This window comes from Pantherophis guttatus, chromosome 14 (genome assembly GCF_059756535.1).
Source record: "Pantherophis guttatus breed Tessera chromosome 14, ASM5975653v1, whole genome shotgun sequence".
Lineage (NCBI taxonomy): Eukaryota > Metazoa > Chordata > Lepidosauria > Squamata > Colubridae > Pantherophis > Pantherophis guttatus.
This window is the reverse complement of record NC_142076.1, coordinates 16243925-16262157: the sequence shown is the minus strand read 5'-3', so window position 1 is coordinate 16262157 and position 18233 is coordinate 16243925. Positions and strand designations below refer to the sequence as shown.

Here is an 18233-nt window from a genome sequence, read left to right as displayed (position 1 = left end):
AAAAACTTGGCTGCATAGATAAGAATCACACAAAGCTTGTCAAAGATGAATGCCCAAAAAGAATATCTGATTGCACCATAGCTGGGGAAAAAATAAACATTTGATTCCCCTTCCCAAGAAATTAGATGTTGAGGCATCAACGAAACAGCAGCTAACACTTTCCCCGAGGTTAATAAAATTGCCTTTATCAAATCGATCTGGCAGTTTTCAAAGGCTTGGTGCCAATCTTTTCGCCAACCTCGGTTCGTATGAATTGCTTGGGACAAGGTAAGTTAATGCGGAGAGAGCCAAATGGAGGGTGCAGACATTTAAAATCCAAGTTAAGACCTGTGGTTGTTTAAAATAATAATAAAAAACAAACAAACGTACCCCAGGATTTAAGAGGAACGAGGCATAATTCATAGCACACACTTGACTCCGAAGCTTTTACAGGCGGCCTTCTCGAACCTGGTGCTCTGCACAAACTGGATTGGGGAAGGCTGCGAGCAGTGAAAAGAAATGCACACGTACGCACACATACACACGCACGCACGCACACACAGACATACACACACACAAGAGGGATCAGATGTCCCCACCCCACCCCTCCCGGAAACCCCCAATGCAACAGACAGAAAACTGACAGACATTTGCACCAATTTTCTTTAAAAAAAAAACAAAACTGTTTTATATACAGTTTACAAGATATGGCCTTTCTGCTATAAATTAATACTGCACACTTTTGCGATTCTATTTAAAGCAAGAGTTGATTCCCCCCCCACACTTAAATTCCTCCCCTTTTTTTTTTAGAAAAAATAATCGTGGGGATTTATTTTTTTCCCTCCCCTTCCGAGAAATGGTTTGGTGTCAACATTAAAGCCAAAAAAATGTAGGCCTACTGACTGATGCAGCTCTGGGTGAGACGTCCATTCACATAACAAGATGGGATCCAGGATCGGAACGAGAGTGCGTGGATTCCTTACGGTTACGGGCACGGTGATCGCAGAGTGATTTCCAGAGTATCTTGGCGACGTTTCGACGAGGTCCCACTCGTCATCTTCAGCCTGAAGATGACAAGTGGGACCTCGTCGAAACGTCGCCAAGATACTCTCAATCTTACATGGGAAAAGACCCGAATACACCAAAACTTGCATATCTTTCGCCTTTCAGCTCCAATCCAGGAGCCTTCAAGCAGTCCCATTCATGGCAAACCATTTTATACCAAATTTATATTTTCTGATGAAGAAATAAAGGGAGACTAGTATAGATCTATTTCAAGCTATTTAGCTCTCATCAGCTAGCCATATCCTTACTCGGATTCGAACTATGGCTAGCTGATGAGAGCTAAAAAGCTTGAAATAGATCTATACTAGTCTCCCTTTATTTCTTTATCAGAAAATATAAATTTGGTAAAATGTATGTATGTATGTATGTATGTATGTATGTATGTATGTATGTATGTATGTAAGTCTTTGGTTATTCGGGTTTTCTCCCGCGTAAAATTGGAGGTTTCTTGGCCAAGAAACCTCCAATTTTACACGGGAGAAAACCCGAATAACCAAAGACCTATATACAAACACCCGCGAAAACCTCAGAAAACACACACACACACACACACACACACACACATATATATATATATAAGGGCGTAAAAGAAGTCATTTTGCTGTGGCGAAAACGTCACAGTTCTCGGTTCCTGTGGCAATGTGTATTTGTCAAACTCGACAAGACGGGCTTTCTCAGGGCCACGGAAGAAACTTCACGTGAATTTGGGGTGGGTGGGGAGTCCATCCACTCTGGCCACCTACTCAGCAGAAGATGCAAATCCGCAAATATTTTTGCTGGTTTCTTTTGCGGATAGCGGTCCTAATGTTAGCTCAACAGCTGTTTGTCAAAGACGGCTAAGACGCTTCCCTGGCTAACATTTTCTACAAGGCCTGCTTGTAGGATATGTGGGTGAGCTGGTTCTCCCCTTTTCTTAGGCATTTTCCAAAAGGAAACTAAAAGCAGGGTTGAAAAAAAAAATATGGGACTGCTTGCTTTCTTGAGGCCCATCCTGATTAAAAATGATTTCAGGAGTTGGGTTTTTGCCCCACGGATTTTCGTCTTACGGAAGTGGGGCAAGAGAGTGGGATGATGCCTAAGGGAATAGACTGAGAGACCTTCTCTTCTTCTCAAATTATCTAGGTCAGGGGTCTCCAAAGTTGGCCACCTTCACACTTGTGGACTTCAAGTCCCAGAATTCCTCAGCTAGCCATGCTTGCAAATTTAACTTGGGCCGCTTTGTGAACTTCCAAGTCCCAGAATTCCCCAGCCAGCATGGGAATTCTGGGAGTTGAAGTCCACAAGTCTTAAAGTGGCCAACTCTGGAGACCCCTCGTCTAGGTACCAGTAATCCTATCATGCCAGAGAGGAGGAAGAGACTAATAAAAAAAGAGAGAGAACCAGAATCTACCTCTGTTAAGAGGTGCATGGAGGTGAAAATTCAGCACCGGATGCGAAGAGTGGCAAAGAGAGCAATTTGTGCGTTGAAGGGAGAGGAAAAGGATGAGGGCCTAGCCTGCTGCTCTTCCTAAACTGTGAACGGGCAACCTGCAACAGATGATGTGCAGCCTTGAGGCTCTAGAAAAGGGATCGCCAAACTTGGTGACTTTAAGACTTGTGGACTTTAACTCCCAGAATTCCCCAGCCAGCCATGCTGGCTGGGGAATTCTGGGAGTTGAAGTCCACAAGTCTTAAAGTCGCCAAGTTTGGGGACCCCTGCTGTAGAACATCTGTGTAATGAACCCCAGTAACATCATGCCAGGGCTCCGAAGCACATTAGCTTGTGTCTTTTTTTAAAACGCAGCTCGGTAGGCAGATGTTTTTAGTATCAAGAGCTCAAGAGGAAAGGTGCCACTGCCCAACCGTGCCACGGGGCCAACCTACAACTGGCGTGAGACATTGTGGAGAACGTCTTGCAACCGGTTCCGCCAGGCTCCATCTTTAGCAGCCTTTGAAGCCTGCTCCAAAGGGAAGGGGTGGAACTGCGGACAATTGGCGGTGCGTTTTCCAGGGCGGGGGAAAAAAAAAAGACATGAAAACGACGGCACGAACTCTTAAAAGCAGCACGAAGACCTCACTTCCATCCAACAGAACCAAGCAAAGACTCACATATACACACGAACCTTACGAAAGGGGGCGAGAGAGAAAAATCCCAGCCCTGTCCACCTGTGCAACCTGTTTTTTTCTTTTTTTTTTTTGCTGTCTCTCGACCGCCGTGGCCCTTACCCTCCCCTAAATATTTGTTAGCCCTAGCTCTTGACCTGCAAAAGGGTAACCTGCTTCTGTTTGCAGCTGTGATTTTAACTAAGAGTTCATTTTTATTTTATTTTATATTTTTGTTAAAAAAAAACAGTCCGGCAGCTACAGAACTTGGTGTTCTGTCTGCAGAGATAAATGTCTTCAGGACTCACTGCTAACGCCTGGCAAACCTTAAGATGCTCGACCTTAAACCAAACGATTTCACAAAGCCTTAAAAATAAAAAAAAGAAGGATTAAAACTCGCCCGTTTTGGAGAGGAGGAGGGGGAGGAATCCTTCTGCCAACTGAAAGGACAGACAGTACGCTCCGACAACAAAAGGAAACACAAGTCACCTATTCCGGTTTAGAAATGGAATCGCGGTCACCCACAAACTCGGTTAACCAGAAGCGCTTGCAAACCAGGCCTTGGAAGCGATTCCTTTTAGCGCCTCCTGTGTGCTATTATCCACAAGATAGGATCCTGAGTGCCAGTAGCAGCCAGGATGCCAGTGCCAAGATGCACACGCCTCCTTTGGCTGCCAGATGCTCTACCCCCGGGATGGCGAACCTATGACACGCGTGCCTGAAGTGGCACATGGAGCCATGTCACCTGGCACACGCGGCATCGCCCGTTCCTCTTCCGGGTTTCTGGCGCGCATGCACACGTGACAATCAGCTGGCCTTTGCCAACTGATTGGCGTGTGTGCATGTGCGGCAGTAACCGGAAGTCTTGCTGGCCGACGCACATGCGTGCACCGGAAACCGGAAGTACCTTATCCGGTGCGTGCATGCCCCTTGGGCAGCTCCTCTTGGTCACGGCCCTGACTTCCTTTTCAGCACTAGGTGCCGCCCAATGGTGGGTTGTTCCTGGTTCGCACCGATTCGCAAGATTATTGGACGCAGGGTTTCTAACACAGGACCGTTGAGTCCGGCATGACAGATCTGTACTGTCGCTTAGCCTGCTTTGGGTGACGTGTGTTGCCACACTGATGCTGCTGTGTGCCCCGTTTTGGTTTTTGTGGGCCGAACGGCAAGAGTATCGGACATAAACCGAGGAGGCAGGGCCCGTATCTGAATGTTAGCGATACTATCATTAATCTGTCGAGAAAGACATTACCTGCAAAGACCCCTGAAAACAGACCAGGCCATTTTAAAAAAACCACCTGCGTTATCTAATAATCACCTTTGTTCTTTTGTGGAATAACAACAGAAGAGTTAATACTTTCAAAGTGGGGGGGGGGAGAGGAGGAGAAAAAGGCTTGGGTTTGCTTTGCTGTAGCTTTTGGGCGCTGTTTGGGGTCTATCTCTATCGGAGACGCTCGTGGCAGATTATCTGGGCCAAAAAACCCCACCATGATTGCAAAGAAAAAAAGACCTCTTAAAAGAGGAGAGGCTCCCACGATTCACACCGCTTAAATGATGCAGTTAAATTGTTGGGTCGAATTTTCCATCGCTGGGGTCAGAGCTTTCAAAAAGGAGACATGATTTCATCTTCGACCATCAAGACTCAAATCGAGGAGGAGGAGGACGAGGAGGAGGAGGAAAAGCAGAAGGAGAAGGAAGAGGAGGAGGACCAACCCTCTTAGCTTAACTTAAAATTGCACCTAGGAAGGCATGGAGTTGTTGGTACTTATCATAAAAACCTATCAAAAGCAAGGCTGCTACAGCGAATGAGGTATACTGAAGACTTTCTCAACGATGCGGATTTCAAAGAAATGGCTTTCTTTCTTTCTTTCTTTCTTTCTTTCTTTTTCTTTTCTTTCTTTCCTTCCTTCCCTTTCTTTCTCCTTTGCAAGCCCTAGTGTTACACACATTGTTTTCATTAGTGTCGGTCAGCATGTACGCATATGTGCGTGCTTGTGTGTGAATACACATACATAGACATTCGGTGTACTGCATCATACATATAAATTACACACACACGCGCACGCATGCACACCTACACACACGCGCACACACATATAAATACATATGGAAGAGTTTCTCAGCCCCACCTGGAGTCACCGGGAAGGGTCGTAACCGTGAGCGAGGGTGGCGAGCAGACGGATCTTCGTAACAGATTCCCCAAAAATGTCTTTTGATCTACCGGCTTCAGGATGCAGCTAACGTGAGACTGATTACTTGTGTGCGTTGGGGGGGGGGGTGGGGGTGTTTTAACACGGGGGAGGGGAGAGGAGGGGAGAGAGAGGGAAGGATTGATGGCAAATGCTTCTCGCCTATCATAGAAGGAAGATGCTAAATCTCTTAACAGTTGGGTGAGGCCCAGCCCCACCCTTGGCAAACGCCCGTCCAATCAAAGTGCATAAATACTTTTTTTTTGAGACTTTCAATATTGTCAGATCATTTCGAAGGGGGGGTACAGTACGGTGATGCGGAAGGAGTCGGAGGGGCAGGAGGGTGGGGAGGGGAAAGAAAAATAAAAAAAGGAAATAACGCTGTAGAGTGCAGGAAAAAAAAAAAGAGCTTTTCTTCCACACGAGGTCCGATCACAGTGCACACCTGACGACGTCCAGATGCTGACGAGATGAGTTGCGGTTGTTTTGGTTTCGGTGATGGGGGGAAAGACTCTCCGTAAAAAGGAATAATTATTATAATAATAATAATAAAAGTTCTTCTTCTTTAAAAAAAATCCAAAGTGCATAGTGAGAACAGAAGAAACCTCCTCGTTTCCGGTAAGACTGCGATGGCGGCCTGACCTTAGCATCTTCCCGCGGAAGCGCCAGACGACGTCCTATTCTCCTTCGTGACCGTACACCCGCTCCCCCCCCCAAAAAAATAAAGTACGGAAGCGGTCGTCAGCCGGGTAAGCACACTTTGCCAGCAAACAGAAGTCCCACTATCGTAAAGAAAATAGATAAAACGAACAGTACGTAAGACGAGCCCACCACGGTGTTGTTCGGAAGTTTATACGGTTGGCCTCCTACTTCGTTGATGTAAAATCCTATGGGAAATATTAAGGCTGCCATACAGAAAAGGATCACTGGGGGAAGAAAGGAAGGAAAAAGAAAGAAGGAGAGAGAGAGAGAGAGAGAGAGAGAGAGAGAGAGAAAGAGAGAGAGAGAGAGAGAGGGAGAGGGAGACAAAAAAAATCAGATTAGTGGAAAAAAATTGTACCCATGGCTAAAAGTACAGGTAGTTCTCGACTTACAATCATTCATTTAGTGACTGTTTGAAATTGCAATGGCAGTGGAAAAAGTGGCTTACGATAGTTTTCCACACTTAACGACCGTTGCAGCATCCCCGTGGTTATGTGATCAAAATTCAGACGCTTGGCAACTGACTCGTATTTATGACAGGCGCAGTGTCCCGGAGTCGTGCGATCCCCTTTTTACGACCTTCTGAGCAGCAAAGTCAATGGGGGAAAAGCCAGGTTCACTTAACCACCGTGTGACTCACTTAACAATGGCAGGGATTCACTTAATAAATGCGGCAAGGAAGGTCGTAAAGTGGGGGACTTCACAAATGTCTTGCTTAGCAACAGAAATTTTGGGGTGAATTGTGGTCGTAAGTCGAGGACCACCTGCACATGTTTTTAAACATTTTCTTAAATGTAAAGGCCAGTATTTTTCAACATTAGCAACTCTTACAATGTCAGGACTTCAACTCCCAGAACTGACTTGTTTAGCAACATAAATTCTGGTCCCTGTTGTGGCCATAAGTGGCGGACTATCTATATCTTCTGCTGACTGCCAATTACCAGCAGTTTGGCAGTTCGAATCTCACCAGCCTCCAACCTTTTGAGGTGGGTAATATGAGGACCCAAATTGTTGGGGGCAAGAGGCTGACTCTGTAAACCGCTTAGAGAGAGCTGGAAAGCACTGTGAAGCAGTATATAAGTCTAAGTCCTTCCTTCCTTTCCTCCTTCCCTCCCTCCCTCCCTGTGGTTAGAATGCAGTATTGCAGACTATCTCTGCTGCCAGGAATTCGATCCTGACCGGCTCAAGGTTGACTCAGCCTTCCATCCTTCTGAGGTTGGTAAAATGAGGACCCACATTGTTGGGGGCAATAGGCTGACTCTGTAAACCACTTAGAGAGGACTGTAAAGAAGATGGTATGGGAGCAGCTGTGCAGCGGACATAAAAGCTCTACAGAGAATCTGTCCAGAATATCATTGGACTCCAGCTACCAGCCCCGGATGATATCTTCGCATCTCGCTGTTTGAGGAAGTTGCACAACATTCTCAGAGACTCTTCCCATCCTGCTCACAATCTTTTTGGACTGTTGCCTTCTGGCAGAAGATACAGAACAATGAAAACTCGGACCACACGTTTTCTGAATAGTTTTTATCCCAGAGCTATAATTGCACTCAACGATGAACTAAAGGGCCACCATCAGTGAGCTGTTGGACAGCATTACTTGGTCTGTTGTGTGGATGTTTGGGTGGTTTAGGGGTGGGGAATTTGTGGTGGGTGGGGGTGTGCCTGGGGATTGTCATGTGTGTTGGGCTTGGTCTCTGGGTGTTATGTGAATTTTGTTGTATGGGTATACTGTGTATATACATATTGTTAGGATATGGTTTGAGCCTAACAAGTTGTCCAGGCAATATATGTGTTCTGTAACTTTAATATGAATATGTATTGTGTGACTTTAAAGTTTTCCTGCTGATTCATTGTAATGCTGAGTCATGCTGTAATTAGTTGTGAACGTATTTAAGAAAGGTACTGTAACGTATTCAGTTGATGATAAGCTACCATTGTGTGTGGAGTTGCTATCCATTGTGCTATCATCATTGGATGGATTTGCTACCATCGTGGTTTGTGAACCAGAGTGAGTTTGTTATTCTAACCAACTACTGTTTGTGTGGTAAGAAGATTTTATATCACTGGACTGATTTAACTGGCAAAAACTTGGATTGATTTAAAGACTATGAGATTGTTTTTTCACTATAAAGTAAACTTTTGATAAACCAGTTTGCACATCTCTTATTCGCTGCTCTCAGCAATGTTTCTCTGTGCTCTACACTCTGCTGGTTGGTAACACAACAACAATATCCTTAACACATATAATGACAATAAACTTTATATAAAGCACTATGAAGCTGTATGTAAGTCTAAGTGCTATTGCTGTATCTCCCCATCTGACTCTAAAAGCGAGCAAACTTCGGTTTAGTAGAATGTCAAACAGCCGCTAGAGGGCGTTTAGAGCTTGCTGTTAGTCTTCAGGACATAACTCTGCCACCCCAGAGATGTCCAGTTGGGGATTATGGGCGTTGGGAGTCCAGCATTTGAAGGGGAACATGGACCTGGATAAAGCAGCACTCGAACAAAGGAAGCACTAAGCAGTATCTTCTGCACAGGTTACTCTTTGAGATTTGACAGACAGACAAATCCAGAGTTTGATCACCTGTAAAGTAGATTGCAGATCACAGGCAGTTCTACCAGGTTACAGGTAATCCTCAACATATAACCAATCACTTAGTGACTGTTTGAAGATACGCCGGGCCTCCCCAGAGATACTTACGACCCCGTTTTGAAGTTCTGATGGCCCCCACCCCCTGCAATCCCGTGATTGTATTTTGGCCGCTTAGCAACCAGACAAAACCAATCCGTTTGCATCGTTCCTACTGTCACGCGACCACGATTTTCAGCAAGACGAATTAAACTTGGAACTGTATATCTAGATTCAAAATCTGGATGTTCTATCACCTGGATGTTTCAGGAAAATCAACCAATGGGATTTGGAGGCAAAGCCTTCCCAATTTCTAGCCTGTTTCTAGCGGTTTGGTAGCTCTTTAAAGGAGGAAAAATTGGAGGGGAGGACTTAAAACTTCCAAGGGGAGGGAACTGTATGTCAGCACTTCAAGCTGCATTTACTCTAGTGCTGACATAAGAAGGAGAAGCGGAGGCGTCTGGAAAGGGACGTTTGACTTTTCACCTATTTATTTTCCCTGGAGATAATATCCCCTAGGAGATGGGATGGGAGGGGGGAAATTCCTTTGAGCTGGAGCAGTAGATTAGGGGTAGAATGACTTGGAAGAGGACCAATGAGTGCAGGGGAGTGGGGAACGGAAAGGGAGGGTTTTGGGTCTGGAAGTCAGTGTTGGCTATCATGAGTCGGATTTAGAATGTTGTGCTCAATAAATGGGAGTTTTTATCAAAGACTTTGTTTGAAATGCAATTTATTTGAGACGACCTCGAAACTTGACACTGTGGTTATTACAGGAAACCTTTGACTGAGAACTATTCGTTTAGTGACGACGGCCCCGAGAAAGGTGACTTGTGACTGTTTTTCACACCTGTGACCAACGCAGCATTCCCCATGATCAAAATTCAGACGCTGGCATGAATTTATGATGGCTGCAACTATGACGCTTCTGACCCTTGTAGCAACCTATGGTGACATGCTCTAAATTTGGCAACTGGCTCCTATTTATGACGGTGGCAGAAGGGATCACCTTCAATCAAGCAAAGCTACTGGTCCTGTCGCTGGGAAGAAACCTGGGTCTCTCTGCAGGCTTTTGGGAGAAAGAGAAGGAGCTGCGGGTTTCTGAAGGTCTCTGTGGGCTTTTGGAAAGCTAGGGAGTGTTGAGATCCGTCAGCAGTCTGCGGAGCTGGCAACAGATTCGGATAGTGAGGAGGTTGGGGAGGAACATGGGCCAGTCCTGGAGTCTGGGGAAGGCCCGGATGAGGGCTTTGTGTCAGAGGCAGAGATGGGGCCAGGGCCATCTGGGAGTGATGCACGGACTCCGGAGCCCCCAGAGTCGGACAGCAGAGAGGCAGAGGAACAGGAGAAGCCTGTTCCTAGTGCACGCATGCGCAGAGCTGCCAGAAGGGAAGAGCAGCTAAAGTGAAAGGGACAATTCGGGAAGTAAGGCCAGGAGATGATTGGCCTATCCCATAAGGCTTAAAAGAGAAACAAAGGCACTTGGGCCTTTTGCAGGAAAGCAATGTTTGTTTTGTTTATGTTTTATTTGATTTGTTTCTATGTTGCTAACTCTGTTTCCAGTCGGCATCTCATTTGTTTCTGAACTATGTGGGGCTTTGCCAAGTAAGGCCTTTGGCAGGGTGTCAAAGAAGATAAAGGTTGGTGATTATCCCGAAGGACTTGTTCCAAAGGACTTGTTTTGCAACTAACTGGGACTCAGCTGGGAATGAACGTAATTCTCAGCTGTTACAATAAAATAGGTTTTTTTGGGACTAATTGTGTATTGTAATGACTCAGTAAGCCTAGGTCACAACAGAGAGATCTTGGGAAGGAGGTGCTGATTTTCCCCAAACGCTCCCGCCCTCTTTGGTTCATTGAGTGGAGAAGAGACTTACTTCCAGTGAAGGCTATCCAGCGTGCATATTTCGTCGCTTCCCGTCGCCAGTGAGAAGCCACCAGCAAGCCACAGGTGACAGTCAGTGAAATGATTCCCATGATGATAAAAAATAAAGTCGTGATCCACTCCGGAGGCAGCCGTGGAGGAATGCAGGTCCTGTCACGTCCATGGATGGTTTGACACTGTCGCACAAGGCCAACTGTGAGAGCACCTAAAATGACAAACACACACACACACACAGAGGTAGACAATTGTGGACGTTAATTAACGTACGTTCTGGAGGCAGGGGACTTCCTAAACACCCGCCTGTCTCGGTTTGGCTTCCTCCATCTTCTGGAAGAAGACGACAAGAACGGACCTGGTTTTCACCAAGCTTCTATGGGTGAACTCAGAGGCAGTGGTGGGATTTAGCTGGTTCTGGCGAACCGGTAGCGGTGACTACAGTAAGCTCCGCCCACCCACCCGGACGTAATGCCGTCCTATTTTGCCACGTTTTGGAGGCCGTGTGCATGCATGGAAGGCACGCGTGTGAGCAAAGAGCAGGCACAGAAGGCCGAGCATGCGTGGAAGGTGGCATGTACAAGCGACACGCAAGCGCGCGCACTCACATTTGCGAACCGGTAGGGAAGGTAAGCAAATCCCACCTCTGCTCAGAGGTCTTGGTGAAGATGGCTGAATTCCACTTCCCCCTCTTCTCCCCCCCACCAACCTCTTGCACCCAGTCCTTTTATGTCAGCCCTTCAGGTAACACAATCAGGTGAGCTAATTCTACTTTACTACAAGGCTACACTAACAGAATCGTGCAAATCTGAAGGTAGACACTTCCCACTGCTGTTTTTTTTAATGTATTTATTTATTTATAGGTTTTTCTTTAATATACATAAGTGCTTAATGAACAGCATATTATCTGAGTCAATTTATTTATACATAATAATAATAGTAGTAAGTTTGTTAACTTATATATTAGTAATACTTTCATCATTTTTCTTATACATGGTAATAATCTTATATCTTCTAATTTCTACCTCTATAATCTAACCGTTGATAGAACGAATCCCCATGTTAAGAAATATTCTGTCTCTTCCTTGTCCTTTATCTGTAATGTCAATCTATCCATTTCCACAGTCTACCGTGTTTCCCCGAAAATAAGACCCTGTCTTATATTTTTTTTGAACCCCGAAATAAGCGCTTGGCCTTATTTTCGGGGAGGTCTTATTATTTTGGGGCGTGTGGAGCTAGATGGGGCTCCTCTTGCCTTCTTACCTGATTTCCAGCTCTGCATTTAAATATTTTCAGGGGGGAGGCTTATTTTAGCCCATGCGCTCAAAAGCCCGATTGGGCTTATTATCAGGGGATGTCTTATTTTTGGGGAAACAGGGTAGTATTTTTTTAAATTATATTTTCATCTGTAGGAGTTTCCTCATTTTTCCAATATTGTGCAAATACAATTCTCGCTGCTGTCAAAATATGTAGTATTAAGTATACATCCACCACTGCTTTTAACCGGCTGATCAAGTAAGGGGGAAGGGGTTCCTTCCTAAATTTCTTCCTCCAACCATTAAGCCACTGGGGGCTCCTGCTTCTCTTCTCTTCTCTGGTTTCCTAGCAAGCATTTCTTCCCCTCCTCTCCCAAGGTCCTCTACACATTCCATTACATTCTGAGAACACGGACGGAAACAATTCAAGCAGGCATGAACCTTAACTAGTCCGACCGTCTTGTACAGGTAATCCTCGACTTATGACCCAAACTTTCTGTTGCTAAGTGAGACAGTTGTTAAGTGTCCCCATTTTACCACCTTTCTTGCCACATTTGTTAAGCGAGTCGCTGCGGTGGTTAAAATTAGTAACAGGGTTGTTAAGTGAATCTGGCTTCCCCGTTGACTTCGCTTGTCAGGTGATTGCAAAAGGGGGATCATCTGACCCTGGGGGATATTGCCACTGTCGTAAATGTGAGCCAGCTGCCAAGCATCCCAATTTCGATTAGGTGACCACGGGATGCTGCAAGTGTGAAAAACGGTCATAAGTTGCTTTTTTCAGTGCCATTGTAACTTTGAACGGTCTTCCGGGTGCGCTTCAAGGTGTTGGTTACCACCTTTAAAGCGCTCCATAGCATAGGACCTAGTTATCTTCGAGACCGCCTGCTGCTACCGACGGCCTCCCATCGACCCGTGCGCTCCCACAGAGAGGGCCTCCTCGGGGTGCCATCAGCCAAACAATGTAGGCTGGTGACCCCCAGGGGGAGGGCCTTCTCTGTGGGGGCACCTACCCTCTGGAATCAGCTGCCCCCAGAGATAAGGAGAATCCAAGACCTCGGTGCCTTCCGCCGTGCCCTTAAAACTTTCTTTTTTCATCAAGCCGGGCTGGCTTAACATATTTTTAAATTTTAAATTTTTAATTGGTTTGTCATTTTAAACTGGGGCCAAATTAGTATATATTCTTTTAATTGTTCTTAATGTTTGTATTGTATGTTTTTATCTGGCTGTACACCGCCCTGAGTCCCTCGGGAGAAGGTGCGGTATATAAATTTGAAATGAAATAAAATAAATAAATAAATAAATGAACAGTCGTTAAGTCAAAGACTACCTGTATGTGTATTTCAGTTTACAACTGGGGGGAAAAAAAATGTAATTGGCTTAAACATACAAACACCCAAACATTGAGCCAGGTCGGGTCAGTTTAAGGACAAAGGGCTTCTTAGCTTAAGCCGCTGAAGCCGAACTGGTCTCTTCTTACGCAGTAGTAAGGTGTAGCCATGGTATTTGTGGCGGGCGTAAATATTTAAATAGCTTGGAAAGAAAGAGAGCGGCTTCCTGGAATTACTTTGGAGTGGAAAGAGAGTGGAGCTTTCTGCGCTGAGGTTTTCCAGAAAGGAAACTATTTCAACTCCCCAAAGTGAAGACACTGACACAACCACTGGCTGGAGTTTGTTTGGCAAGGACCAAGTTGGGGTGAAGGCCAACAATTCCTTCGGGCTTTGCCTCCCAAGTCGGAAGAAAGGAGAACGTTCTGATCCACCTCCGCGGCCAGATGCTGGCTAGAAACTGTCTCCTTCTACTGGGTTGGTGCTAGGAACATCTGCTCAGCATCAGAACCCAAAGAAAAAGAAGGCCGGATAAACAGGAAGGAAGGAAAAGTCCTGGGGAAGCCAATGAAGGACCCACCTACTTCAGTCTGGAGACCTACCAACGGAGCTCGTTTTTTCGATGGTTGAAACCATGGTGTTCCTCTGGCACTAATACCAAAGGAGAGTATCAAAGGTTTTCAGGACTCTTCCCTCTACATCCAGGGGTGGGCTGCTGGGGGTTCGGGAGAACCTCTAACTAAGATTCTGTGCAGTTCAGAGAACCCCGCAATCCCCACTCCTGGCTGGCCCCGCCCATCCCGCCCCACCCTCCCAGGAGTTCCCATTTTGGTTGCAGGTAAGTGCAGGGCATGTGCAGAGGCTCGGGGAAGGCGAAAAACGGGCCTACTGGATGTTCGAGAAGGGCCTCCGGAGCCTGGGGAGGCCATTTTCGCCCTCCTGGAGACTTGAGGAAAGCCTCCGGAGCCCAGGGAGGGCAAAAATGCACACATCCCGCCAACTAGGCCACGCCCACCCTGGCCACGCCCACCCAGCAACCAGGCAGAGAACCCCTTTCTAAAATTTCTGAAGCCCACCCCTGCTTGGAACCCTGACATGGCTGTTTCCAGCCTCTAGAGGGCCTCCGGAGCCTGGGGAGGCTGTTTTCGCCCTCCTGGAAGCTCAAGGAAAGTCTCCAGAGCCCGGGGAGGGCAAAAACACCCCTCCACCATGGTGCAAGAAGCTGACTAGGCCACGCCCATCATGGTTACGCCCACCCAGCAACCGGGCAGAGAACCCCTTGCTAAAAATTTTGAAGCCCACCCCTGCCTACATCCTAGTCTAGTTTGCAACCACTACTCTCTTATCCAAGTTCTAACCACCAACCACCTTTAGACCCCAGGGATGTCCAACCTCAGCCACTTTTAATACCTGTGGACTTCGACTCCCAGAATTCCCTGGCCAGCCATGCATAGTTAAGAGAAGAGCAGAAGGCGGAATCTGAAGATGAATTATGAACGAATGACGAATGTGTAACTGCTAAAATGCACACGCTTTTTCTTGACATTTGAAACAGAAGAAGTGAACAAGGAAGAAGAACATATGTCTTGCTCACTTGGCAGTGACAATAAATATTTGTTTTGTTCCTAGACAGCCTTAGGTAACACAACACTTTGTAAAACCAAGTCGCCATAACAATCCAAACAACACAGCACCAACAAATACAAAAGCTACTATCGTGAAATATTAAAGCTAAGACTAGATTAAAAAGAAGTAGATTTTCTCTCTCTCTCTATATATATATACACACATACACAAACACACCCGTCAGTATTAACAGGGATGCACAGTAACAAATATATCTTTTTTAATAAAGAACCCTACTGTTGATCAAAACTGAACGAAACTATGCCTCTTCAGAGAGGATTCGCTTCCCTAGCTTCTTGTCTCAAATTAAACTACCGAACAGAATACCATTAGCAGTCGTGTTCGACGTTAATATGCGCGTTTAAGGAAGCACATTAAAATTTAAATTCAACGGAACTGAACACACATACCCATTAACATTTTAAAAAGCCCGATTTGGATTTTTAAATAGTGGGGTTTTAAAATAAGATTTCTCTCCACGCTGCTTTTTAATACAAGGGAAATTCCAAAGCTATCCAGATTCTGTGATAGCTTATATGCCTTTGGTTTTTGGATTTGATTTTATTTTTTTACACCAGGGGTGCATCTTCAGAGCAAACAGATTGGCAGCCGCTGAAAGGCACCGTTGTGCAAGCTCCCTGGGAAAACACAATGGAGGCTTTGTCCAATCCTGGCACACCACAACAGAGGACCTGGTCCAAGCTCCGTTGCCCGCATGGCCAAATCATTTTGGACATGTGTTGTACAGCACTGAAGAAAGAGGAGCGAGACACGGCGGGCCACGCAGACATCCAGAACTTCTGCCTTGGAACCGCAAAAGCCTGTCAGTGGGGCACACGCGTGTGCACACATACACACGGATGTGTAAGAGGAAATCCAGAGAGCTTTGACTAGAGCAGGAGTCTCCAAACTGGGCAACTTTTAAGAGTTGGTGGACTTCAATTCCCAGAATTCCCCAGCCATTACTTATAACAGGTGGTCTCCAAAATTGGCAACTTCGACCGGTGGACTTCAACTCCCAGAATCCCCTAGCCACCATTTATACCGGGAGGGGGTGTTTCTCCAAACTTGGCAACTTTTAAGAGTTGGTGGACTTCAACTCTCAGAATTCCCCAGCCATCATTTATAACAGGTGGTCTCCAAAATTGGCAACTTTGACCGGTGGAACTCCCAGAATCCCCTAGCCACCATTTATACCGGTGTGTGTGTGTGTGTGTGTGTCTCCAAACTTGGCAACTTTTAAGAGTTGGTGGACTTCAACTCCCAGAATTCCCCAGCCAGACATGTATTTCCCCAAAAGAGCCTTGGTGGCGCAGCAGACTAAAGTGCTGTTAAGTAGCACCAGCTGCCTGCAATTACTGCAAGTTCAAATCTCATCAGGCTCAAGGTTGACTCAGCCTTCCATCCTTTCGAGGTAGGTAAAATGAGGACCCGGATTGTGAGGGCAATAAACTGACTTTGTATAAAAAAGAACACTGCTTGGGGGGGCCGAAAGCCCTACTAAGCAGGTATATACAAAAGTATGAAGGCTATTGCTTAACGCATTGTAAGCCGCCCTGAGTCTCCGGAAAAGGGCAGCATATAAATCGAATCAATCAATCAATCAATCAATCAAAGCATTCCCCCCTGGCTGGCTGGGGGAATTCTGGGAGTTGAAGTCCACCAGTCTTAAAAAGTTGTGAGGTTAATAATTTTAAACTATTTTAACTGATGTTGCTTTGTGTTTTTAATAGGCTGTACACCGCCCTGAGTCCTTCGGGAGAAGGGCGGTATAGAAATAAAATTATTATTATTATTATTATTATTATTATTATTATTATTATTATTATTATTATTATTATTATTATTATTATTATTGAAGACCCCCTCCTGAAATTGAATGATCCTCCTGTCTTGCCATTCCGTGCAAATGCCAGCAAGCATTTCTAAGGCTTCTGGTCTTTTATCGGAGGGCAGCAGAACCAGGAACTGGAAGGACCGCGCAGGGAGTTATATTTAGATAGACAGCTTTATTGATTAGCCTATAGGCCTGTGATGGCGAACCTATGGCACGCGTGCCACAGGTGGCATGTGAAGCCATATTGGTGGGCACGCGAGCGTTGCCCTAGCTCAGCTACGGCACACGATAACGCCGCCAACATTCCTCTGCTTTTCTTATGAAGACACCCGATTTGAGAATGTTGGAATGCTTTGCAATGTTTCCATAATGCGATCACAGACTGTCGGCACCTCAAAGCCATTCGTAAGTCCCCTGATAACTTTGAACAGTCGCTAAACGACTGGTCCTAAGTCAAGGACTATCTCTAGATTCTAACTACTATTTTTAAAAGAAAGAAAACACACTGTTCCTTTTCCTGTATAGATGATCTAAAATGCGGACGTTTCTCTTAAGTCTCCCGACACTAAATTGCGTTTGGCACAGTTGAACCAGTTTTGAACAGAGGAAGGAAGATCAAATATGTTGTATGTCTCTGGAGTCTCCAGGGCATTTTAAACAGCGTTAGCTTCGTTTACAGGAACGGCGATCAGGGTTCAACCCTTTGGGCAACCCAGCAAATATTAAAAGCGAAAGGGGAGGGGGAAAGAGAGCTGGATGGGATGTCCCAGCAATTTCTTTCTTTCTCTTTCTTTCTTCTTTCCTTCCCTTTCTTCGTTTCTTTCTCTTTTCTTCCTTCTTTCTTTCCTTCCTTCTCTTTCTTCCTCTTCCTTCCTTCCTTTTCTCTTTCCTTCCTTCCTTTCCTTCTTCCTTTCCTTCTTTTTTCTTCCTTCCTTTCCTTCTTTCTTTTTCTTCCTTCCTTCTTCCTTCTCTTCCTTCCTTCTCTTTCTTCGTTTTTCTTTCCTTCCTTCTCTTTCTTCCTCTCCTTCCTTCCTTTCTTCCTCTTCCTTCCTTCCTTCCTTCCTTTCCTTCTTTTTCTTCCTTCCTTCTTCCTTCTCTTCCTTCCTTCTCTTTCTTCGTTTTTCTTTCTTTCCTTCCTTCTTCTTTCTTTCTTTCCTTCCTTCTCTTTCTTCCTCTCCTTCCTTCCTTCTTCCTTTCCTTCCTTCCTTTTCTTTCCTTCCTTCCCTTCCTTCCTTCTCTTTCCTTCTCACTCTTTCCTTCCTTCCTTCCTTCCTTTCTTTTCTTTTTCTTTCCTTCCTTCCTTTTCCTTCCTTTCTTTCCCGCAAGAGAAACACCAAACTCCTCAGCGGCTTCCATCAGCCAGCTTTGGCGAGAACAGGTGTTGTCTGCATATAAATAGAGGCTCGCTCATTTTCACGCATACCTGCGTGCAGAGACACGGCCCCGTCGGAGTCGGGCGGGCGGGCGGGGGGGGGAAAACATCAAAGCTTGGTTTGAAAGCGAGGCGGCTTGTTGCGCTCTGAAAATGACAGCGTGGCTCTAAAGACCTATTCCGAAACAAGAGGGAGTTTTTAATCTCAGTTATCATCAGCCAGGGTGTGTCTGTGTGTGTGTGTTGTGTGTAAAGCAGCAGTCGTATCGGTATGCGTTCCCAGACGGCTCTTTTG

General features: G+C 45.7%; 1 protein-coding gene across 1 annotated transcript in view; it reads right to left on the bottom strand.

The window, feature by feature from the left end:
* Positions 1–3338: 3338 nt before the first annotated feature.
* MOSMO (modulator of smoothened) overlaps positions 3339–18233 on the bottom strand; it is a 31086-nt gene continuing 16191 nt past the window's right edge. The window contains exons 2-3 of the mRNA XM_060692880.2: positions 10521–10733; positions 3339–6241 (exon numbers count right to left, since the gene is read on the bottom strand). Coding sequence (XP_060548863.1) covers positions 6057–6241; positions 10521–10733 — 398 coding nt within the window. The 3' untranslated portion in view covers positions 3339–6056. The remainder of the gene's footprint in view (positions 6242–10520; positions 10734–18233) is intronic.